This window comes from Giraffa tippelskirchi, chromosome 8 (assembly GCF_054371585.1).
Source record: "Giraffa tippelskirchi isolate mGirTip1 chromosome 8, T2T-mGirTip1v1.2.pri, whole genome shotgun sequence".
NCBI classification, from domain to species: domain Eukaryota; kingdom Metazoa; phylum Chordata; class Mammalia; order Artiodactyla; family Giraffidae; genus Giraffa; species Giraffa tippelskirchi.
In genome coordinates this window covers 128,674,941-128,697,704 of record NC_137282.1, presented here as the reverse complement: position 1 = coordinate 128,697,704, position 22,764 = coordinate 128,674,941, and the positions used below count along the sequence as shown (strand labels likewise).

The 22,764-nt window shown below is 41.7% G+C and overlaps 1 protein-coding gene across 4 annotated transcripts in view; it reads left to right on the top strand.

Annotated features, from left to right (window-relative positions):
* BTBD9 (BTB domain containing 9) overlaps positions 1–22,764 on the top strand; it is a 396,006-nt gene that overhangs the window by 297,874 nt on the left and 75,368 nt on the right. For all 4 annotated transcript variants that reach the window (XM_081523212.1, XM_081523209.1, XM_081523210.1 and 1 more), the window contains one exon: positions 22,392–22,499. In XM_081523212.1, coding sequence (XP_081379338.1) covers positions 22,392–22,499 — 108 coding nt within the window. The remainder of the gene's footprint in view (positions 1–22,391; positions 22,500–22,764) is intronic.

Here is a 22,764-nt window from a genome sequence, read left to right as displayed (position 1 = left end):
CTGTGGGCAACGGTGGATATCTTGGCAGGCCATGGTTAGCAGCAGCTGATGTGTCCAGATAGCTGCTTATTGGTAGGAAACGATTAGTGGCACCTCTTCATGGGAATGGGTAATTGACAAATGACAGGTTGATTAGTCAGTGACCTTTGACCCCAAACTTCTGCTGTTGGTGATGACTCGGTTGCTCTCCTAGTCACTGTGTCCACAGAAGCCCAGTGGTTCTGAATCAGCACCTAAAGGGAGAGCATTCCAGAGCTGGGTGACTAACATTTTCTCTGGCCAAGAGGGAGGAGGTCTGGCAGTGCTGGAGCCTCTTCCTCTGGGGGTCCAATCACATGGTACAGTAACTTTAAAATTTCAGGTTTCTTTGTCGATGGTGAACACAGAGGCAAAGGTCTCAAACATGAATTATCTTGATCATTACATTCTTTATTCCTAAGAAAGGACAGAGTTATTGCGTGGATAAGATTTCTCTTGCTCGTGTGTTTTCATCCATATATACCATTTCTTCCTTTCATGAGGGTTTCCCCTGTAGCTGGGTAGACAAGCAGAGCTTCTTGGCAGACAGTGACCAGAGCTAACCACCATCTGTGAGACCCTAATCCTGCTAGTGCGTCTGCTGCAGTAAGTACCCTTGTGGGTCCTGAAAAGGCAGATCTGGAAACGTGATCTCTGATCATCTCCCTCTGTTTTCTTTCATTCACTCAACAAGCATTTATTGAGCCTTGTACTATGTGCCAGGCACTGTTTAAGCCCTAGGGATATAGCACTGAATACAGAAAACAAACATCAGTGCTCTCGCAGAACTGACATTCTTGTGGTGAGGCAGGCAGTGGTGGATAACCAGTAAACAGCACTATTTGTAATGTGTCAGATATTTCAGAGATGGAAGCATCAGGAGGGAGGACTCGGAGGTGGAGATGGTGCAGTTTTAGATTGGGTGGTCAGGGGAGGCCTCACCTTGCAGAACCTGAAGGATGGGAAGGGCAAGCCACTTGGGGACCTGGGGGATGAGCCTCAGAGGCAGAATGCCAGGGCCCTGTGGCAAGCATGTGAGCACAGAACAGGCGAGGCAGGTTGCAGGGGCAGCAAAGAGGCCAGGGTGACTGGAGTAGAGTGACAGGGAGAGCGAGAGGCGAGGGGAGGAAGGGGATTTTCAGAGGTGACAGCCTGAGAGGGCTTGTTACTGTTTCTGTTAATATATTCAGTCAGCAGCTCCCAGAACCATTCCGCCCACCGCCATAAACCCATCCCAGTGTTTTGTTAGCACTGTTAGAGGAGAGGTTTCTTCACCGAGGAGGGGAGGGCAGAGCTGGGGAGCCCTCATGCCTTTAGAAGTTGCCTTCTTTGTTCCTGATTGGCCTTTGTCCAACCAGCTCCCAGGAAAGAAACAGGAGGCTAGGACGCCTTGAGTTTATATGAAACTATCTCCCCATCCTTGGCGTTTATTTCTCATCCCCAAGAGCCAGAGCAGGCAGTTTAACTTGGAAATAAAGGCGTTTGTCTTTGTTGTTGCTAGGTTTACAGGCACGATGAAAGTTATTCATTTTGAGAGGAAATGAGAGAAATTGCCTGGAATGTGCCTTAAAAGTGGGTAACTGAGTAGTAATTATATCATTTTCATGCCATTTTAAAAACATTAAAATTTAAATAACAGAAAATCTTCAGAGGACTGACCGCATAAAAAGACTAAGGTAGAGTCATAGTAACTAACCAAATCTACCTGATGTCTTATAGTCCCTCTGTTGCCTAAGGTTAAAACGTACTATCTTTCTGCTTGCTAATCATGATGTCCTTTTAAGTGTTTTGAGGTTAGTATGAGAAATCACATATGCTGCACATTAAGCATGCCTGTCGCCCAATCTTTTTCAGCTAATAGATGACAGCACTTTGTTTGAAACCCTAATTATAAGATAGTCAATTAAATTAACAATTCTTACATTAGCTTGAAAATGATGGTTTTGTAATTGATATAAGCAATACTGTAAGTAAAATACCCATAATGCTTTAACTAACCTAATTGTGAGTAAGTAGGCTGTTGAAAGATTGAAACAGCACAGATAGATGAAGCTAAATGAACCCACAGCCTTCCTGGAAGTTATGAGGATTAAGGAGTTAATGACACAAAAATATTTTGAGTTCTTCAGTTGGAAAATGTTACATGAATATAGTATGTTAGAACAAAATGAATCTAGCCCAAAGTATGTTCTTGGTGGATATTCATAATTCTCTTTATTTTGTGGGGATGAGTCTTTTACTTTGCAATAGGGAAAAAAAAAAAACAATTCTGCCACAGAACTTCTGAACCACAAATTAGTTTATGCCTTGCCGTTATTAAGCATGGATAAAACAAAGCAATAGCAAGTTGATCCTTGAAAAAAACACCTAGATATGCCACTGTGGTCCTTATTCATCCCAGCATATTTTTCCTTCCTTTTGAGCTTTTAAGTCCATGCCCAGTTCAACTGACCTTTCACTGTTGTGTGACTGCAGTCATTCCAGGTTATCTATTCAGGCTGTAAATTAGAAATCCAATTTTTTACTGCAATTTTTTCCTTCTTACCGCTGCTGACCACCCCACCAAACTATTGCTCATCCACTTCCCTCCCACAGGACAGGCACAGAAAAAAAGAACCACAAACCATACCATTTTTGTCCCATTCGGTAGCTCCAAATGAATGCCTAGTCCAATAAGGGTGGGGAGAGAAATTGAACCAATGACTCAAGTGATGCTTTATAGTTATATGAGTATTTTCTACATGTGTGCTGCCCTCAAGTTCTCGTAGTACCACAGATAATCTCAAGTTGAAGATAGTGATTGTAGTATTGAGATGAACTTGGGTCTTTGCAGCAATTTCCAAGTGCCTGGTATAGTACTCCATGCTGTGAGTACTCAATAAACACTCATTGACTGAGCTGACAACATAGTATGTTAGTGCAACTAAAGGGAGTTCTATCTATCAGCTAAATTGGACATCATATTTGCTCAGTGTGTCTGTTCTAAGTGTATGTGAGGAAACTGCTAAAGATCTGGCATCTTCCGCAAATGACTAAGATGAAGCTCTGGTGTTAGGCGCTGACATGAGCACAGGTAAGGACGGCTGCCTCGCATTTCACGCTGCTTCCATTTCATTCTGTCTGAGTGCTACGCAGGCAAGCATACTTTTATTTACATTAGGAAAACCTTCTTTGCGACCTAGAGAGCTAAAAATTTCCTTTTTATAGTCTAAAGAATACAACAAACATCTAAAAATATGACTCCTCTGGCTTGGATTAAGATTGCCTATAATTCTAGTCAAAATTGGAAAGATATTTTACAAAATTTACTTCATATCAGTCATGCTGAGTGTCATCTGTCACAGCCCTGAACCAAAGAATTCTTCCTTGTCTTGCTGATCCATGATTTATTTACCAAGCGTTGTTTCTCTCACAGCCTATCTGCATTGCACTAAAGTCTTATCACCCTCAGACCTCAGAACTCTGGTTCCCAGAACAATTGTTGAATAAAAAATTTTATCTGTGGCTCCCAGTAGATGCTAGAGTCTGAACCGTGTGAACACTAAGGGGACCAGAAATCTTGGAGCCCAGAAACGATAGCAGAGTTTAGGGGAACAGTAAATATGTCTCAGCTAGATTCATCCTAGAGGTATTTCAAGACCAAAAAATATTACTATGGCAACTGAGTTGCTTGTTAAAAATACAGGAAGGGGACTAGAATTCAGATATTCTTTGGAAAAACAGGAAAGGTTAAATCCCCTCCCCCCAAAAAGTGTGTGTTGCATGTGTGTTTGTTTGTTTATGTTTGATTTACCTCACATGTCAATGATTTATCTCCCTTGAGCAATTAGAGAACTTGACAACTAGTAATCATAAAATATAGCTGAATACATGAAAAGAAAAATCCTTTCAGTTTTCAAAGATTAACCCATCAAGAAGACATTTTTACAGAGGATATCAACCCCCTTGGGCCCAGTATTTCATGTGCAAATATATGTTTAATAATTATCCAGAATTATTATTTGAGACCCCTCTAAAACAAATACTTTACCAATAGTGCTTTAAACAATCATTTGAATAACTGGAGCCATTCACCTTGGAAGATCAAATGTAGGGACAGCATCAACCTCCTCCTTCTGTGGTTTGAGTCTGGCGATGTTTTAAAGGCTGCTTCCCACAGGATTGGCCAAGCTGGGTCACAGAAATGTGGCTGTTCTCATGAAGGCTAGCAGAAGTACAGGGCTTTCAGCAAACTGACCAAAATTTCTACAAATTTAATACATCAAACTGCTCAAATCTATCTTTTGAGTATTAAGTAAATGAAGCTGTTTTGAAATCTGATGAAGGATCACCTTCATTTAAGAAATTACTCCTTGAATTAATACAACACAGTAATCTATCTTTTAAAACCTTCAGTCCTCAGGTACTCTCAAGTCATATTTCCCAACCACCACCAGGAGCCCAAATTTGTCACCTTGTGAAGATGCTTTGGGTGATCTCGGTAGCACCTGGTGTCTGTCTGTTTCTCCCTCCCTGTCTCTCTCAACTTTGCGCTTTGTAACCTGGTAACCACAGAAGCACTGAACCATAACATCCTTGCATCTCTGGTTAACAACAAGCAGAAGCACAGAGATCAACAACTGTTCCACCTCCCCATCTTCTCCATCCATCCACCTCCATCGTGCATCCTTCTCTTAGGAAGAGCGATTATGATGCAGGCTGGTTGGTGCCCTTCCAGGACTACCTTCAACAACTTGCTTGGACGCTCAGGGGCTTAGGTGGGGCTGAGAAATCTTTTTTTTTTTTTTCTGCTGCGTTACCTCTTTCAACAATGTATCAGATTCAGTATAAGGGCTATTGGTTACATAGATAAATGCAGAGTGTGCTTTTCCTTCTGCCTGGATTTTCTTTCCTGTGCCCTTAAGAGCAAGTGGTAAGGATCCTCTTTCTTCCTTTTACCTTATGATATCTGAAACTATTTCCCTCAATGATTATGACATTACCAGCCTTGCCACATTACCCTTTTACTGTAACCAAATACCAGTCAAGACTGTTTCGATTTTCCATACAATTTAATGGTCCTTTTAGTTGTTGTGTCTTTCAGTAGCTCTGGAGGTTTAGCTGCTTCACTGTCTCCATTTAAAATGTGAAGAGACTGCAGTATAACTTGAGATCCTTTTCTTTTCTCCACCGTGAACATGGCAATTACAATTTTTTTCACAATCCTACAGAGCCTCTTATGGCCTTAAAAAGAAAGCAAGAGAAGGCATTGTATCTTCTGGTTCAACCCACCCTCATTTCCTAAGGTAAATTATAGAAATTTTTTCATTAGATGTTGTGGCTCAGACTTGACAACACTTATTTTTATTCCTAGCCCTCATGTTCTCCAAAGAAGCTTGCATTTGGCTTCAAATAACAAAGAAACTGATTAAGAAAGACTATTTATTTATTTATGGCTGCACCACGCTGCTTGTGGGATCTTAGTTCCCTGACCAAGGATTGAACCTGGGCCCTTAGCAGTGGAAGTGTGGAGTACTAACCACTGGACCACCAGGGAATTCCCAAGAAAGACTTTTTTTAAATGTTTGCTTTTTAAAAAATTATTTGGTTTTGTCTTGCTTTTGTTTATCTGTTTGGTTCTCACATAAAAAGTATATGGGTGGGTGGCTGCTAGCATTGGTTCTGCAAGTTCAGTGAGCTTTTTGATTATCTTGGTCTTTTCCCCTTTTATTTTTGCCTCGGGGAAACAAGACGGCTGCTACAGCTTTAACTACCATGTCTGTATTTAGGCAGGAAGGAGAAGAACAAAGGGAAACACAAACTTTTAAGTGTGGAGAACCCTGCCAGTCACGTCTGTCTCTTTTTATTAGGAAAAGCCAAAGCTTTATTTGAAGCCCCACCTAGCCAACTTCCACTTAGTTATTAGGTAGAACTATGTCATGCCGTCAGCCCTAGCACAGCTGGCACAGAAGTTGAGGTCATGGAAAGGAGTTGGCTCATCCAGTCAACAACTCTGCCGCAGACCCTACCTCCTGCTTGACTTTTCACATCTGCTTTGGGATTTTTATAAATCTCCATATTTCATATGCTCGGTTTATTTTTAAAAAACAGCTTTATTGAGATATTCATATACAGTATAATTTGCCCATTTAAAGTATATAATTCAGTATTTTTTTTCTATTTACTTTTTAAAATGCCCACAGCTTCTGGATATATCTAAAACAGTAAATATGATAATTTTACTTTATATTATTCTCAGTTTCAGAAATGTTCTGTAAATAAGAAGCCTATATCTGCTTGCTGAGTAATTCTGATCCAAAATGAGAAGCATTACTGCTTATCTATATTTGATTTCTTATTCATGAAATTTACCTCTTGGAAAAAACTAAGTTTCTGTTACCAACTATTACCAGCATTTAATTTACTGCGATTGGTCTTCATGTTTTACCAGCACGGTGAAAATGGATGTACCTAATAAAATTTGGGAGGCAGGCAAGATCCTAAGTGCCCTCAGAAGGAGAATACATTTTATTTGGTGTGGTTTTACTCTAGCTAAGTGTATTTTAAACATTTCTGAATTTTTTTTAAAGTTGGCTGTCCATATGGAATCTGTTAACCAGACGTATTTGATTAACCGAAATACCTGTTTGCCTATACCTCAGGTTATAGAGACTTGACTTTTTTCTGTACATATAAAATTCTTAATACCAGGAACTTCGCTGCATATCCGTGTTATTTTGTAATGGTAGGTTAATTATGTCAAAAGTCCCGCTAGAGATAACATTTTCAGTTTTTAACATCTAGAGTTTAAACACTCATGCCCATCAGCCCTAGAGTGAAATGATACATTAAAAGACCTCTGACTTTCCAAGGGAATATTGGACAATAACTGTCTTATGGACATCCAGTCTTCTCCTAAGTTCTTGGAATGTGGTGTTTGTAAGATTACAGTGAATATTTCTGGTTTTTGGAACTTTTGAAATGAGAAGTACAGTAAGTAGAGAGTGGTAGTAGCAATACCACAATTCTGTCTTGGGAGAAAAGAAATTAAAATACCCTCTTCTTTCCCTACCATGGTTTCTTGTGCCTTCCCTTCCCCGTTTTACTCCTCCCCCAAATGGTGGTCTTGGTCAGAGCCTTTAGTCCTTTTCCAGGGGAGATACTGATCAGATGTGCGAGTTTGCAGGAGTGAGAGGGGCAGCAGTTCAGTGGGAGCGCTGCTTGTGTCTCCTGTCTTCCACTGGGCCCTGGGCATGGCCAGGACTAATTCTGCTAGAAAAGAGCCCTGTCTCTCCTCTCTGTTCCTACCCCTTCCCCATCTCTCTCTCCTCTCCTCTGTCTTCACAACAAGCAGACACAATTTTTACTCTCCTTGGACTTTCTTATTTCCTCTTTTATCTTTTAGGGTGGACAGGGTAAGGTTACTACCTCAGCCCAGGAGTAGTTCAGGGCTAGGCAGCAGAGGACCATGATCTGTGCTGTACCCACTCTGTCTCGGTGGTGCTAGAAGGTGTATTGAGGTGATCCTTCCTTCATTTGGAGGTGGTAAGAAGCAAGTTTTGCGAGTGGAAGAAGGGACAGAACAGACCTCCTAACTTGCTTTAGGTGAAGCTATTTAGGCATAACCAACTTGAGAAAAGGAAGTATTCCATGCCATGTCTTACGTCTCTTGCATTAGAGTTTGGGGCCAAAAATTCTACTAGCAATAAAGTGTCCCTTTGCTTCCCACTTGCTGAGACTTTCCTTGGTGGGTGCTTACCTCAAGAACCTTGTGGGAAGGGGTAGTTTTGGTCTAAGATAATAGATCTTGTTCCTAAGTCCCTTAGGCATATATCATTTAATTGTTCCCTGATGTCTAATGCAAGCCCTTGTCAACTTTTTTCTCAATATCTAACTTTTTGTAGTCACTTCATCTCTGAGGATTAAAGTTGTGTTCCGGCTCTTTGCCACCCCAAGGACTGTAGCCCGCCAGGCTCCTCTGTCCATGGAATTCTCCCAAGCCAGAATATTAGAGTGGGTAGCCATTCCCTTCTCCAGGGGATCTTCCTGACCCAAGGATCGAACTCAGGTTCTATCTGCATTTCAGGCAGCTTCTTTACCATCTGAGCCACCAGGGAAGCTGAATAATAAAGCATCTGTAACCAAATAGTATACTTATTATGAAGTTCATAATAGTCCTGTTACAAATAGATAAAGCATTATCTATAAAGAATTGAGAATTAACAGTAACCCAGTGAATAATATCTTGTTGATAAAAGCATTCTTGGTAGAAAGGTTAATTGCTTTGTCATGATTGTGTTTGCTGTAGTGGGATTTTAGCTGTGTATTTCAGTCTCAGAGAAAAAGTAAAGAATTTATGCATATTATTTGGAACTTTTTGGGAAGAACATTGAAATAGAGTCCATCCATTTAAAATTAGAGAGTCCCTTGAACTGCAAGGAGATCCAACCAGTCCATCCTAAAGGAAATCAGTCCTGAATATTCATTGGAAGGACTGATGCTGAAGCTGAAACTCCCAATACTTTGGCCACCTGATGGGAAGAACTGACTCATTGGAAAAGACCCTGATACTGGAAAAGATTGAAGGCTGGAGGAGAAGGGGATGCCAGAAGATGAGATGGTTGGATGGCATCACCAACTCAATGGACATGAGTTTGAGTAAGCTCTGGGAGTTGGTGATGGACAGGGAGGCCTGGGGTGCTGCAGTCCATGGTGTTGCAAAGAGTCGGACACAACTGAGCGACTGAACTGAACTGAACTATTGACTTTAAATGTCTCTAAAACTTCTTCACCCTGCTCTGCTGCCTCCGTGCTGCTTCATAGAGATATGGATGGTCGTGGTCAAGTGTCTGTTGTGCTTGCACATATTTTCAGTTTGAGAATGTAGCGCCTAAGCCCTTCATCAGTTCAGGGAACAGAGAGATTTGGGAATGGTTTTCAGGTTTTCATTTTTAATTGATATTTCCCTCCTTCCCTCCCCCTCTCCCTCCCTCCTTCCTTTATTCCTTCCTTTCCTTCTTTCCTTCCTTTACTCTTAGCAGAAATACCAGATACTTGGGGTGAAAAACAAGCCAAGAATTGTATGTACAGTTGTCACAGTAATGGTGGTGGGATTAGGACTAAGCAGAATCTAACAGCTCTGTGTAGAATTTGCTACATGAAAATCTACTGAAAACTTTCAACAGAAAAAAGGGATTTTAGATGTGTCTGGACTAAGCTCAGCCTTAAGCTATACCTTTATTTCTTGCTTTGGTGCCATAACTCTTTATTGCTCCATATGAAGAACTTTAGTTTTCTATTCCTGGCCCCAGCAAACTTTTTTTCATAAAGCACCAGATAGTAATTTTAGACTTTGTATACTGTAGTCTCTGTCATAGCCGCTCCACTCTGGTGAGAGGATATGCTGTGTTCCAATAAAACTTTATTTACAAAAAGAGGCAGCCACAGGCCATAGTTTATTAGTGCTCTTAACTATTCAGCTCCGTTTCTCACTAACAGCTTTAGTCCCTACAGGTAAAAGTGAAGAATTAGGGAAGCCATTTGCCCTTCATGGTTTCAAAAAGTGTGAATAATAATGGTTATTAATATAAGGCTGTTATTTAAAGATATGAGCATTAATATCAGCATTTAGTTTGGGGTCACAGTATACACCATGACCCAGTGATTTTTCCTACTGTGTTTTACGGGGGCTGAGCCTTGGCGACTACAGGAGGAAGTCTGGCAGATGAGGCCCCACTGCTGACCTTGGTAGAGTGGTTCTGCTTTTACCTGTTATGAATATTGAGGTTCTTCTTAGACGTTGTTTGTAAAAGGGGTTCTGCTACTAAAGCATATTTTTAAAAATACTGGTTTACATTTTAGTATACACGTCGTTATTAAGGATACTTTATAAGAAGTACCGAAGGATTTATCATTGTGTTACTTTGTAATTAAAAGAAAAAGAGTAAGGAAACAAGGAACCACAGATCATTCAAATTAGACTCGTCTCCCTCTCCTCCCCTATGCTCACACCTCATTTAACAGATTATCAATCTGAGAAGATAAGGTTTCAAGACAGACGTAGAGTTTGGACTTGGTCCCGTCTGCTGTGCCACTGCCACGTGTTGCCTCGGAATGTCCTTGTGTCCATCAGAGGCTGAAGGAGAGCTAGTGGACCCCTTTGTGGTCCAAACAGGCTGAGGGATAACTTGATCTAGAATGTCGCAGAAGCTACCGTTTCCTTCCTCCTTACTCATATTCCTTCTCTCTTTGACCTGACAGGATCCCCCAACCTCCTGGATGCCCTAAACTCTTAGGGTTTGAACTGCGCTTACAGCTAGAACAGTTCCAGCACTAGCTCCTTCGACGTTACCCCCAGAGATGTCTCCCAGCCCCCGACACTTAAACGTCTCAAGAGTGTTAGTTGTAACAGTTTCCTGTGTGACTCCGACAGGCTGCCTTAGCCATGTCCCTTCTGCCCTCAGCATGAACTGCAGTGTTGACTCCTGGGGATTCAGTCCCAGAGTAGGAGGGTCCTGAGAAGCCTGTGATCTCACCACCCGGGGCACAATTCCTTCCTTCCCTGGTTTGTGCGGTTCTTAATCTTTTCTGCCTGTATCTTTTTGAATGTGTCAGGGCAGTGAGGTAGAGTAAGGTGTTGTGTGTGTGCGCAGGGGTGTATACGCATGCTTGTATGGCTGCATTGGTGCCTGCGTGGTACCGGACCTGTGTTCTCAGGGTGCCTGCTGTACCCTATCAGCCAAACAGAAAGAAAGTAACAAGGGGTCCAATAGATAGGGCTTTTGGGGCACAGGGGAGGTACATGTTTGTTTTTCTTAATGAGGAAGGATAAGCCGGATGAACAAAAGAGACAGTTTAATTCACAGAGTATAGTGTTCTAATGAAGCCTCATGCTGTGCTTGAGTCCAAGTGACAAGTGTAGCTGCAGAGGGCCTTAGACAGATGTGAGTGATTTATTCATCTCTGCCTCCTTCGCTCAGATTTTCTCCTTTCAGCCATCCAATATCCATCACCGATTTCTGTACAGGAGTTTACCCTGGGAACTTGCCTGGAATACATCTTGAAGGATTAGTGTACATGGCATGGAGGCTGGCCCCTGTACCCAGCATACTCTGGTGAATATTCATGTCAGCACCTGGGAGGGTTATTTCTAAAAAGGCAGCTCGTGCAGAATACATTCCAAAGAGGGAGTGTTTTTCTCTTGTCTGACGTTCCTTCAACCAAACAAACATGGGAGGGAGGGGGAAGCCACACTGCAGTTAAGGTGAGTGTTCATGAGACAGAAGCTGCACCCTCACATCCCTCCCCATTGGAGCCTTCACCCGGGGCCCTTCACTCTGGGGAAACAGCAGAGGTGATTCCAGAAAAGAAAATGACAACTGCCCGTTTAGCCTTTGGTCCCGACACCCACACTAGTTTAATATAATTATGGCTGTTTAGCAGTTAGAAAAGTTAGAGTTATTAATGTTCAGTTGAAAGCATTTGAATTAAAACTTATGATCTCAGCTTTGAAGACCTGGATCAAGAAAAGTGTACTGAGTAGCCAGTGATCAAAAGAATTCCATTGAAAAACATAATTAGCCATTTTTCCCCTCTAGCCGTTATGAAAGATTACATAAAATCTCACCTTTCTTCTTGCTTTTCACCATTCTTCAAAAGATTTATCACACAGTTACTTATTAAACTGATTGATTATCTTTTGTTTGTAAGTACTTATCATTGTTAGGATTCTCACTCTTACATATTTGTGAAGAAGATGCCATTATTCTCATTAATGTTGTCTTTATTTTAATGGTATGTCATGTACCCCAAAGAGGATTATGATTTGTGAGATACCTCAAACTTCAGATAGAATAATCTGCTTACTCTTTAAGTGTTTAAATTTTATAGTACTTGCAACTTATTTTAGTTTTTTTTTTTTTTTTTTCTGTTTTAGAAGGTCTTTTTCATGTGAAAGCCTTTGCAGAAGAATTTTGTGATGGAAGTTCATTAGAGATGAGACCTAAATGGAGGAAATTTAGATAGAGTAAATATGAGGGCGAGCACAGGCAAGCACTTCATTGTGTAGGAGTAGATATGAGAATAAATAGGAAATTTGGGGAAGCGACAGAAGGAAAGCAGCCACTTAGCAGAGAGAGGATGTGAAGGTGAAGTGAGCCAGGGCCTGTGCAGGTGCTTCTGCAGAGGGATTGGACACACAAGTGTTTTAAAATCATTTTCAGCAAGAGCTCAGGACTTTGTAGATTGTGCCCTGTGGGAAAGAGAAGATGACTCAAAGCTGGGGCAAAGATTGAAACCCAGATCTGATTTGGGTGAAAAGGTCAGGCTGATAAGAAAGAGAGCCAGCGTGGGAAGACAGTGCTGGCAGTGTTCAGAGTGCCCAGAGAAGAGATTTGGTGAGAACAAATGTGGAGAGATTACATGACTGGATGGGAAGAGTTCTGCCTTGTAGTTCACCCCTCCTGGAATATTCTCTTGCCTGTAATATTCAGAGTTGAGCCTTCCCACCTTGTTTTGCCCTTCCATTCTCTCCCTTTATCACCAGGTTGAGAGAATACAAAGATCTGCCTGTAGCTAAACTGTGAGTTCGGCGCAGACAGGAATTCCTATGAACACCTGACCCAAGGGACTGAAAAGGAGCTGTGGAGCTTATTAAATTTCTCTTGGCTCTGCTTTTTGGTGCTTCGTAGGCTGTGCGCCTGTGGGCACATATTAACGTGTGGTCCGAGGAGGGGCAGGAGAGAGAGCTCAAAAGATGAAATCATAGTCAGAGTTGATACATTTCATAAATGACCTCTCAACTGAGACTCTCCAAAATGGTGTGGGGGTGGAAGACTGGCTGGGGTATGTGCAGATTGAAATGTAACTCAGGCTACAGATCCTTGAAATATGTTGTGCTTGTAACTCATCCTGTGAGAAAAGAGATTTATCTGTAGTTCCATCTCCTTTCCATCATCCTGTCCTGTCCCCGTGTCCTCCTTCAGTTCAACTCAGCGGAGCTGATGATGTGTAAGGCACTGTGCTGGGAACCGTGTACCATGCGTGGTCCTGGCTCTAGAAGCACGGTCAGGGCAGTTCCTCCTGACTGGACTTGGTCCTGAAAGCCGAAGGGAGTGTGGGATGGGGATTTGGTGGTGGTACGTAGGGCACCTGGAACTCAGTGACTTTCCTTTCCCACCACACTGGGGCCACTTGATTCCGCTGGAGTCAGAAATGTAAGTAAAGATCCAAGAAGGAAAATCCCGTACAACTCAACTGGTAGATTAGTGAGCTTGGAGCTCTAATTTAAGATGCCTGTCCCTTCTCACCCTCCTAATAATTTCATAAAAGTGCAGGTAGGGAAAGAAAAGCTCACACAAGTGCATACTGCCTTCAGCTGTTAAGGGAAGAAACTGATTCTTGTCTTTTGAAATCCCAACAGCCCCTCCTGGCGAATGGAGCTGAAATGGAGCTGGGCTCGGTCCCTAGGGAGCTAAGCCCTGTGGTCAGGACAGGACCTCTCCATTCCTACCTCTCCCACATCCTTTTTGGATCCTGCTGGTGAGCCAGATCGGGCCAGTCTCACTGACTGTGTCTACACGTCATGATGAGGATGCTGCTGAGATCAAGGCAGCTGGCCTTGCTGCAGAGAAGGGAATTGATGATGCCAAATTTAAACATAGGGAAAGATCTGTAAAGGCCGCTTATCTGCTTAGCATGTCACTGTTTGAAAAGGTCTGCAACATAATGAGACTTCACCTTTTAAAATATAACAAAACCATTTGAAATGGTTCCCAGTATTTTTGATGCCAGCATCTTGCTTAAGAAAGGGGGCTATATTGGGTAGAGTCACCTTGGAAAATAGAAGAAAACAGCTTTTCTTCTCTAGGGCTGTTTGGCCTGGAAAAAAATTTCTCATATATCCACATCGAAAGCATACAATGAAAGAATTTTCATCAAATTGGACTGTGTAGGATGAAATCTAAGCCTTGGCTAAAACTTACTTATTAATAAAAGGTTTGCCAAGTGATTGAATAATCTGTAAAAGATTGCTTGGGCAGTATTTAGCCCATGTTAGAAAAAATTAACCAAGTAAGTTAGAAAAATAGATTTGCATTGAAAGTAGGAAATGTGCTGATTATAAATTGTTTTTTTCCCCAAAATGTGATAATATATGCAAAAACATTTTGAAGCCATTGAGATCTGTGTGAATGTGAGGTGAGATTATGATTAGCTGTTCACCATTCGTTCCACACTCAGTATTTATTAAATGTTGCACCTGCAGCCATACTGTTTGGTAGTTTGCTGTTACCTTTTATGTCATCACCTAAAACTTGAAATTAAAAACTTAATCCCTCCAAGGAGTGAAATGATGGTCTAAATTAACTGTTAACAGTTGGTAGTTTTGCATTGTCTCAAAGTTGTGTCCCATCCAGCTTTCCATCTAGCTGTATCCTGCAGGTGTATTCTACATTTCAGATCACTTCCCTGGGTTATACTGAAGAGGATATAGCATCTAATGAGAGGAAGGCCCCTCCTTTTATTCCCCCCTTTCTCAGTGAACTAACTTACACGGTGGAGCCCGCATATATGTGTGTCTCCTCATCTTTCCTCACCCCAAAGCTTCAGTGACAACACAGAAGCTGCCATGCCAGACAGCCAAGGGCTTATGCTTACCTTTTCCCTCACCAGCTGCAAGATAAGATTATGAGCCAGTGTCATTATTTCTTCCTCTCTTAGATAGGTCACCCTCTTAAGACGTATGAGAGATTAAACAACGTCAGACAGTATGTGCACGCTATGCTGTCCTCTGACTAGGGTATTTCCCAAGTTCCCCCTCCATCTGGTGAGCAGGCTGCATTCCCTTCTTCTCGTGCCCCCTTGGCCCTGTGAGGTTGTGGCCCACGTAGAGGCGGGGACCCATGGTGGTTCCTCCCTGGGCGTGTCCATGTCTGGATCTGCAGGGCAGCTACCTGGTCTGCTCCACGTGCTTTGGAAGGGTGCTAGCTCTTGGCTCCAGGCTCCGGCTGGGAATCTCATCTTGGCCCTGCAGCTGGCCGGCCGGCAGCTCTTCTCAGCTTGACCTCGCTCCTCACCTGAGGAGGAAGCTGCACAATTGAATTTTCTGACAGCTGGCAATAGGAACCCTCTCATCTTGGGGGAAATCCCAGTTTCTCACCAGTAAAGTTGTTCCTCTAAAGCTGTACTCACTCCTTCTGGCAGCTGTGACAGGCTCCCTCCTGCCTCTAAGTAGCAGAGCTTAGAACAGAGCCTCTAACATGATGTTTGTCTTTCTGCTCCTCATTCAGAAGAGTGAGAGAAAGCACTGAATGAAATTGCCTCTTGTGACCAGAACTGCATCACACCTCTCTCCCTCACCTTTGTGTCCATCACATCTGCTCTTCTGCTTCATGATCAAACCCGGGTCTCCTGCATTGCAGGCGATTCTTTACCGTCTGAGCCACCAGGGAAGCCCTTCTTGAGCTCCCATCCCCCTCCCTCTATTTTGGCAGGTGGTCAGCCCCCTCTGACCCCAGGTAACTCCTCAGCAGCCTCAAGTGGCAAACACTCTTACTGCACTTCACTCCCCTGATCCTGCATTCTCTTCCTTGTCCCTGAGATCCCTGCTTTCTCCCCTCCTGCCCCCTCAGTGCCACTGCTGGAGAGAGTTATAAACCACACTGACTGTTCCATCTTTGCAAGGCCGCTCCCTGCAGCACGGCAGGCCTCTTGGAACCTATTCTGAAGCCCGTTCTGCCTTTTCACCCACACTGCAGTCCTCCCACTCTTGGCTTCAACAGACGCTCTGCTTTCATGTTTCAACGAAAAGGTTGCTGTCCAGAGTGAGTTTCCTCACCATCCCGGTTCTTCACTTCATCGTCTCTCTGGTCCCATAGCCGTCATGTTGTCATTGTCATCCTCATCATCAGAACGTCTGCTCGTTTCTGCCTCGTGCGCTCTGCTAGGAGCTTACCTTAGGCCCTTTTCTTTCCAAGCTGAAGATGACTTAAGCCTTAAATGGTGAGTTTATTAAAGGGATGGGGAAATTTCTCATGGAACACTAGGGCAGGAACTCCAGTGGCTCCCACTGGGGCACTGGGGACTAAAATCAGATGTTGGTCATCCTGCAAGGAGGCCAGACAACCCTTCCTGGGCCATACCATCTGTCTTGTTTGCTTCTCACTGCAGATGACTTTCTTTACTTCTTTGTGCTTCTGATGAAAGAAGGTCCCTCTGGAATGTCTACATTTTTATCATCATTTTAAATGAACAGAACCAGTTATGGTAAAATCTTACATAATTGTAAATTTTTTATATGAAATCTGATTGGCTCAGCAAGGGTCATATGCCTTCCTGTAGCACAGCTGTGTCTGCAGAGCTCAGGAACCCACTACATATACCTTAAGGTTGGGCTAGAATCTGTTCTCAAAGAGGGGAGTTACTGGGATTTCCCTGGCTGTCCACTGGTTAAGACTCCACACTTCCATTACAGGGGGGACAGGTTCAGTCCTTGGTCGAGGAACTAAGATCCTGCATGCCACATGGCATGGCCAATAAATAAATAATTTTTTTTAAAAAAAGGAAGAGTTAGTATGTAATGGATAGGTATGCCAAAAAACCCCCACAAAAACCCAAACCCTGTTCTGCATAGACTGTTGCAAAAAATTACAAAATGTTAGAACTGGAAGAGCCCTTAGAAATCATCAGATTTAGACCTTTCATTTTGCAAGGGATGAAACTGAAGTACAAGTTAAGTGACTTGCCTAGTGTCACTTAGTCAATACTCAGTAAATATTTGTTGAATTGTTAATGGAAGACAGTTATTTCTGAAGAACTTAATTTCTGAAGATCTTTAACAAAGAATAGTCTGTACAAATTTTTGAGGTCAGAAGTACCTTTCATTTTGTCTGAGAGATTGAAAATGGATCTGATGATAAATTATTGTTAATAGGGCTGGTACCATGGCAGTTGATCTTTCCTTAGTTGTCTGTTTTCACACAAATGGGAGAACTCGGCAAGAGCAGCTGTCTTGACCCCTGGCCTTCCAGTGGAGCCTCCCACGAATGATGGCCAGTTAGAAGGAGGCAAAGCAGACACTTGCTGCTGATCCAAAAGACCGATCTCCATTGTTAAACCTCAGCCATTGTTCACAACCTGGCACAGAATTAATCCCTTAAGAAAGGGATGAAAAAAGTGCTGCTCAGCACAACATAGTTTGTCATCGCATGCATAATGCAGACTTTCCAATTAGAATGCTATAATTTGGAAACTTTCTTTACAGACTGATGAGAGAGCAATTATTTTAAAGAAGGGAAAACTCAGTCCACTGGGTTTGCCTCAAGTCACTTCTGACTCAAGCCACAAAGACAAGAGTTTTGAAAACATATTTGCTATTGAATTTCATATCAAAACACTAGCAAGGAGAGCAATTAGTTGCTGTAAACTGACCCCCAGTAATCAATGGTATGCAGCCAGCCAGAGCATTTATGGAAGATGTAAGTGAAATTACATCTGCTAATCAATTTTTTTAAAAAAAACCCAGCACTTCACTGCTTTTCAGGGAAATTCCACAATGAGAATGAGGAAGATGGAGGAGACAACATTTAATATCACCAGGCAGTTCATGCTGTGCTCATTAGGTAGAGGGGTTTGTGGCCACAGCTTAAACACAAGCTCGATCTGCATTGATAGATCTTGGCCAGCAGCTGCCTTTGTGTAGCTCCTTTTGAAAATGGCTTCTGATGTGTGGGCGGGGGCGTGCAGATGTCAGGGGTATGTTTAAGGAGCTGCTCTCAATTAGAGTCAGAGGGAGTGTGTCTGTCCTGGGCCAGCTCACCAGGCAGACCTTTTCTGGCAGATTACAAGTCGGAAATATTGCTGTGTTGTTGCAGGTGCAAAGATACAGGAACAGACTTTTCTGGCAGGCAAAGACATGAGGGGAGTTGGTGGGCTTTACTGTTGTGCCTTATTAGAACTAAAATTTCTTCATGGGAAAAAAAAAAAAGAGAGATGGAACCAATTTGTCCTTTAGTGTCCTTAAGCTGTGCTTGCTTTTTTTTTTTTTTTTCTCCCTTAGTTGAATCAACAGAGGGGTTTTCATTTCTGGCTAAGCCTACCTTCTAAGCAAATATGCATCTGGGCACATCAAATGAATACCTCTTATATAGAGAACAAACTAGTGGCTGCCAGTGGGAGAATGGGGAGAGGGAGGGACAATATAGAGGGAGAGGATTTTTAAAAGGGTTATTTGGGGATTATATGAAATTGTGTGTGTAAAATTTTTGAAAATTGTAGAGCACTATAGAATTTAAGTGGCTTTCCAGGTAGCTCAGTGGTAAAGAATCTGCCTGCCAGTGCAGGAGACACAGATTTGACCCCTGGATTGGGAAGATCCCCTGGAGGAGGAAATGGCAACCCACTCCAGTATTCTTGCCTGGAAAATTCCATGGGCAGAGGAGCCTGGTGGGCTACAGTCCGTGGGTCACAAAGAGTTGGAGGCGACTGAGTAGATAGACCCATAGAATTTAAAGAATCTTTTCATTCAGTTAAAAAAAGAAGAATCTCTCTTTAAAACTCCTAAGTGTAGGTGAATCTGAGTTCTCTCTTGACAACCTGAGATCCATCAATGTCCCTTTTCCACTCAGGAGTCACCCTGACCCTACATTTCTAGCCTCCAGGGACTCTTAATAGAGGACTAGTGAGGAGATGTCTCAACCAGTATGTGCACTTGGCTGCTGTTCAGAAAAAAGAATTTAGGCCAGGAGAAATTATTGAGGTGAAGATCGATAGAGTAGGCTCATAAAAATTAATATCTTCAGTATGCAAACTGTGATAGGCACTGGATTAATATCCTTTAAATATAAAGGGCATCTTGTAAGTCATTAACAAAAGAATAAATATAAGTAGAAAACGGGTTAAAATGTTCAAGTTCAATGATAAGTAAAAAGCTGCAAATTAAAGTAATGAAATATATTTCTTCTATCAAATTGGCATATTTTAAAAGATAATACACAATATTGGTGATGTACAGAAGCAAGCGTTTTTATACACTGCTGGTAGTATGAGTATAAATTGGTACAGCCTGTCATTGGGGGTGAGAGGACAGGTATCCAGCTATTTTATAATACGTGTCAAGGTCTAATAAACCCTGTTGCAGGATTTTCACTTATAGCAACTTTCAAAGGCAATACTCATAGATCTAGCTTAAGAATGTTCATCACAGAGGTTTCATAACAGTACAATATTGTCAACTACCTAAATGTCTAACAATAAGAGAACTAGTTAGATAAATTATGGGGCATCCATACAAGAAAACTTTATGAAATCAGTACATAAGATGAGGAAAAATATTTGATGATGCCCAAAAAAATTATTTAAAAAATTCATAATAGATCATTAAGAAAAGAAGTAATTTTTACCATGTGTGTGTTTACAAAATTACTGGAATTATGAGTGATCTTCATGTTACCTTGAGAGAAATTGGAATACTTGCCTGGTGGCTCAGCTGGTAAAGAATCCACCTGCAATGCGGGAGACCTGGGTTCGATTCCTGGGTTAGGAAGGTCCCCTGGAGAAGGAAAAGGCTACCCGCTCCATATTCTGGCCTGGAGAATTCCATGGACTGTATAGTCCATGGGTTTGCAAAGACACAGGACTGAGCGACTTTCGCTTTCATAGAATAAGTTACCATAAGACACGGTATGCACAACTTTAAAATTCTTTTAATCTGCTATTACTTTAAGAATCTCTACTAGAGCATTTATGAAACTTTTGGTTTTCCTTTTATCTTCTCCGTATCCTATATCCTTGGGGCAGTCTTTTTCTGTGAAATATTTCAAGATCTGGTTAGAGTCTAACCCAAAACGAACTGATTATTTTCATTTGGATACACTGGTAGAAACACTAACTCATGATTATCCAGAAGAATATGGATCATGTTAAGCCTAGCTCTCCATAAATAACCAAAATTCCATTGGGAAAACAGCCTCAACAGCATCTCTCAAAAAGCCTGTGACCAGGGCTGCTAAATAAAGCAAATGTTAATTATTTTGAAGGTTTTTTTCCCCCTGGTTTTAATCTACTCTGGCAGAGTTATGAATGATTTCAGCCTAGAACATATATGGAACATATGCTATATAAACAGAGCCCACGTGTTTGGAGTAGAATATTTTTTTAAAGAGAGAGATCAACCATCTTTCTAAAAGGCTCGTATTCATCTTGAGAGCAGACAAGCATAGAAGCAAAAAGTACATTTTAAAAAGTTACTCAATATAAATTATAATAACATAGACTAACTGCATAAAAGTGCTGAGAGACTAGAGTAATATTTGAGGAAATGACTAATGAGAGAAATGATCCACTTTCTTATCAAGCAAGCTAGTTTAATCTACAAGTAGAATTATCGGACCCTAAAAACAATAGAGTAGCTTCCAGTCTGATTGATTCAGAGTACTTTGAGAGATTCAGTAACTCAGATGAGCTCAAGAGAATCAGTAGTATTTACAGTGTTACACATCTGTTTGTGCTTTCCAAAATCTTTTAACAATTTTCTCTACTTAAAAGATGAATTCTAGCGACTTCCCTGGTGGCCCAGTGGCTGAGACTCTGTGCCCTCAATGCAGGCGGCTGGGGTTCCAGCCCTGGTCAGAGAACTAGATCCCACATGCTGCAGTGGGTGCAGTCAAATAAATAAAACTTAAAAAAAAAAAAAAGATGAATTCTATCATGTTAAATAATATGGATTTCATCATTGACAGCAAACAAAATCACAACTGAAAGCAAGGAACGAAGTGTAAGAGGAAAGGGGAACACAGTGGCATTTCTAATCTTCAGTAATAGCTTTATAGGTGACACTAAACTGAACTTGTGCAAAGGATTTTCATTGATTGTAATTTCAGGATAAAGAGGAAGTAATACAAACTGCTTTTGTAGAGTGATAGGTTATAAGTTGTCAATTATGCCCTACACACATAAACTAGGAGTAAAGAAAACATTTGACAGATTACAGAAGAGGGCTTTCGTCAGGTCACCAGGTTGGAACCATCACTGAGTTTAGACAAATTCCCTAACAGCTTTAAGCCTCACTTTCACCATATATCATTTGATGAGAATAATAATGCTTGCTAAGAGGATTTTTGCAAGGATGTAATGTTATGTAGAACATTTAACATAGGGCCTGGTACACAGTAAGCATTAAAGAAATGTACCATTATAGTGATAATGATCATTGTTGTAGTTGTTGCAAATAATGTATTTGCTCAGCAGATATTCATGGAGTGCAGGCACTGTGTGAGACGCTATGCTAAGTCTTGAGTGTGGAAAACCAGTAAGACATAGACACTGTGTTTAGGGAGCTCACTCTGTTTTAGCTAGTGGAGGAGACAAGTGTGCATGCCCAGCTGTAAAACAGTAAGATAGGTATCTTGTATGGGAAGGACTTCTGAGTCTGAAATGATAGAAAACAGTGATCTCTCACCATAGCAGCACTGTCAGAAGCAAAATACTGGACTGTACTCTAATGCCATATTATAATATTTAGATTCGTTTTTATTCTGTGTTTTAAATTGAGGAATGACACATATATTGTACAAAATTTTTATAAATAGCTTGATGAATATGAATATTTGAGTGTGTATATACCCATGTAACTATCACTAGATCAAAATCACCCCATTTTCAGATCCTAGAAGGCTCCTTCGCCCTTTCACAGTCATTCCTTCCCCAAGAGGTAGCTGCCATTCTGACTCTTGTCACTGTAGATGTATCTTGTTTCTTTTGAGCTTCTGGTAAAGGGAATCACATAGTCAATGCTTTTGGTTCTTATATGAGCCAAGAAGGGGTATAAGAACAAGACCAACATAATCAATTTTTAAGAAACAAAGATTTCCTGTATGTTTACCTGTATCTCCCAATCAGGTAATCTTACCAAAGCTATGCAGGAAGTCTGGAATGAGAAGGACCCTGAAACATAATTAAGGTCATTGGGACATGCTAGTAAGTACCACTTAGAATACCCATTAGAAAGCACAGGTTTCCCCATAAACAGTGGTCTCAAGAATGTTACCTTTGTTCAGCCCAGGCAACTGGAGGTGAGGGCTGAAAGAAGCAGGAAGGAGGATTTGGGGCTGTCTCCCTTATCAGCCTGTCTGAAGATCTTTGCCACATGGGGGACAGAGGCTGCCTGGTGGGTGACTTGTGAAATAAATCCCTAAAGAAACAAGCCTGTCCCTGCAGACTGACTCTGCCTTTCATCATACTTTTGTTGGGGATTCACTTTCTTTCCTTGGTCCTGAAAGTGTGTGGGCAGAAGAGACCTATTAGAAGGACAGAGAAGACATGGATCCCCTCACGCCTACAGCCTAAGGAAAGAGCCAGGCAGAGTGCTGACCACCTTCTTCTGTCTTCCCTCTGCTCAGGTTACTGCTGTGGGACTGTGATGACCGGAGCTACAGCTACTACGTTGAGGTTTCCACCAACCAGCAGCAGTGGACCATGGTGGCTGACAGAACCAAAGTCTCCTGCAAGTAAGTGCCACTCTTTCAGGAGTATATGCTACTTTAAAAGACAGTCTTTCCACTAGACTCGGAAAGTTCCAGTGAAAAGTCAGATCTGGAATCATCAGATTAATTCTTGCTTGGAGGTAAAAACATTCTGAAGATCCTTTACTTCAGTTTTGACTGTTAAGTACTTGTATGAAAATTTACTTTATACGACCAAAGAAGTGGTCCTTATTTTGTGGTTTGAACTTGACTTTTTAAAATGGCACGTATCTAAGCAGGGACAAGAAAG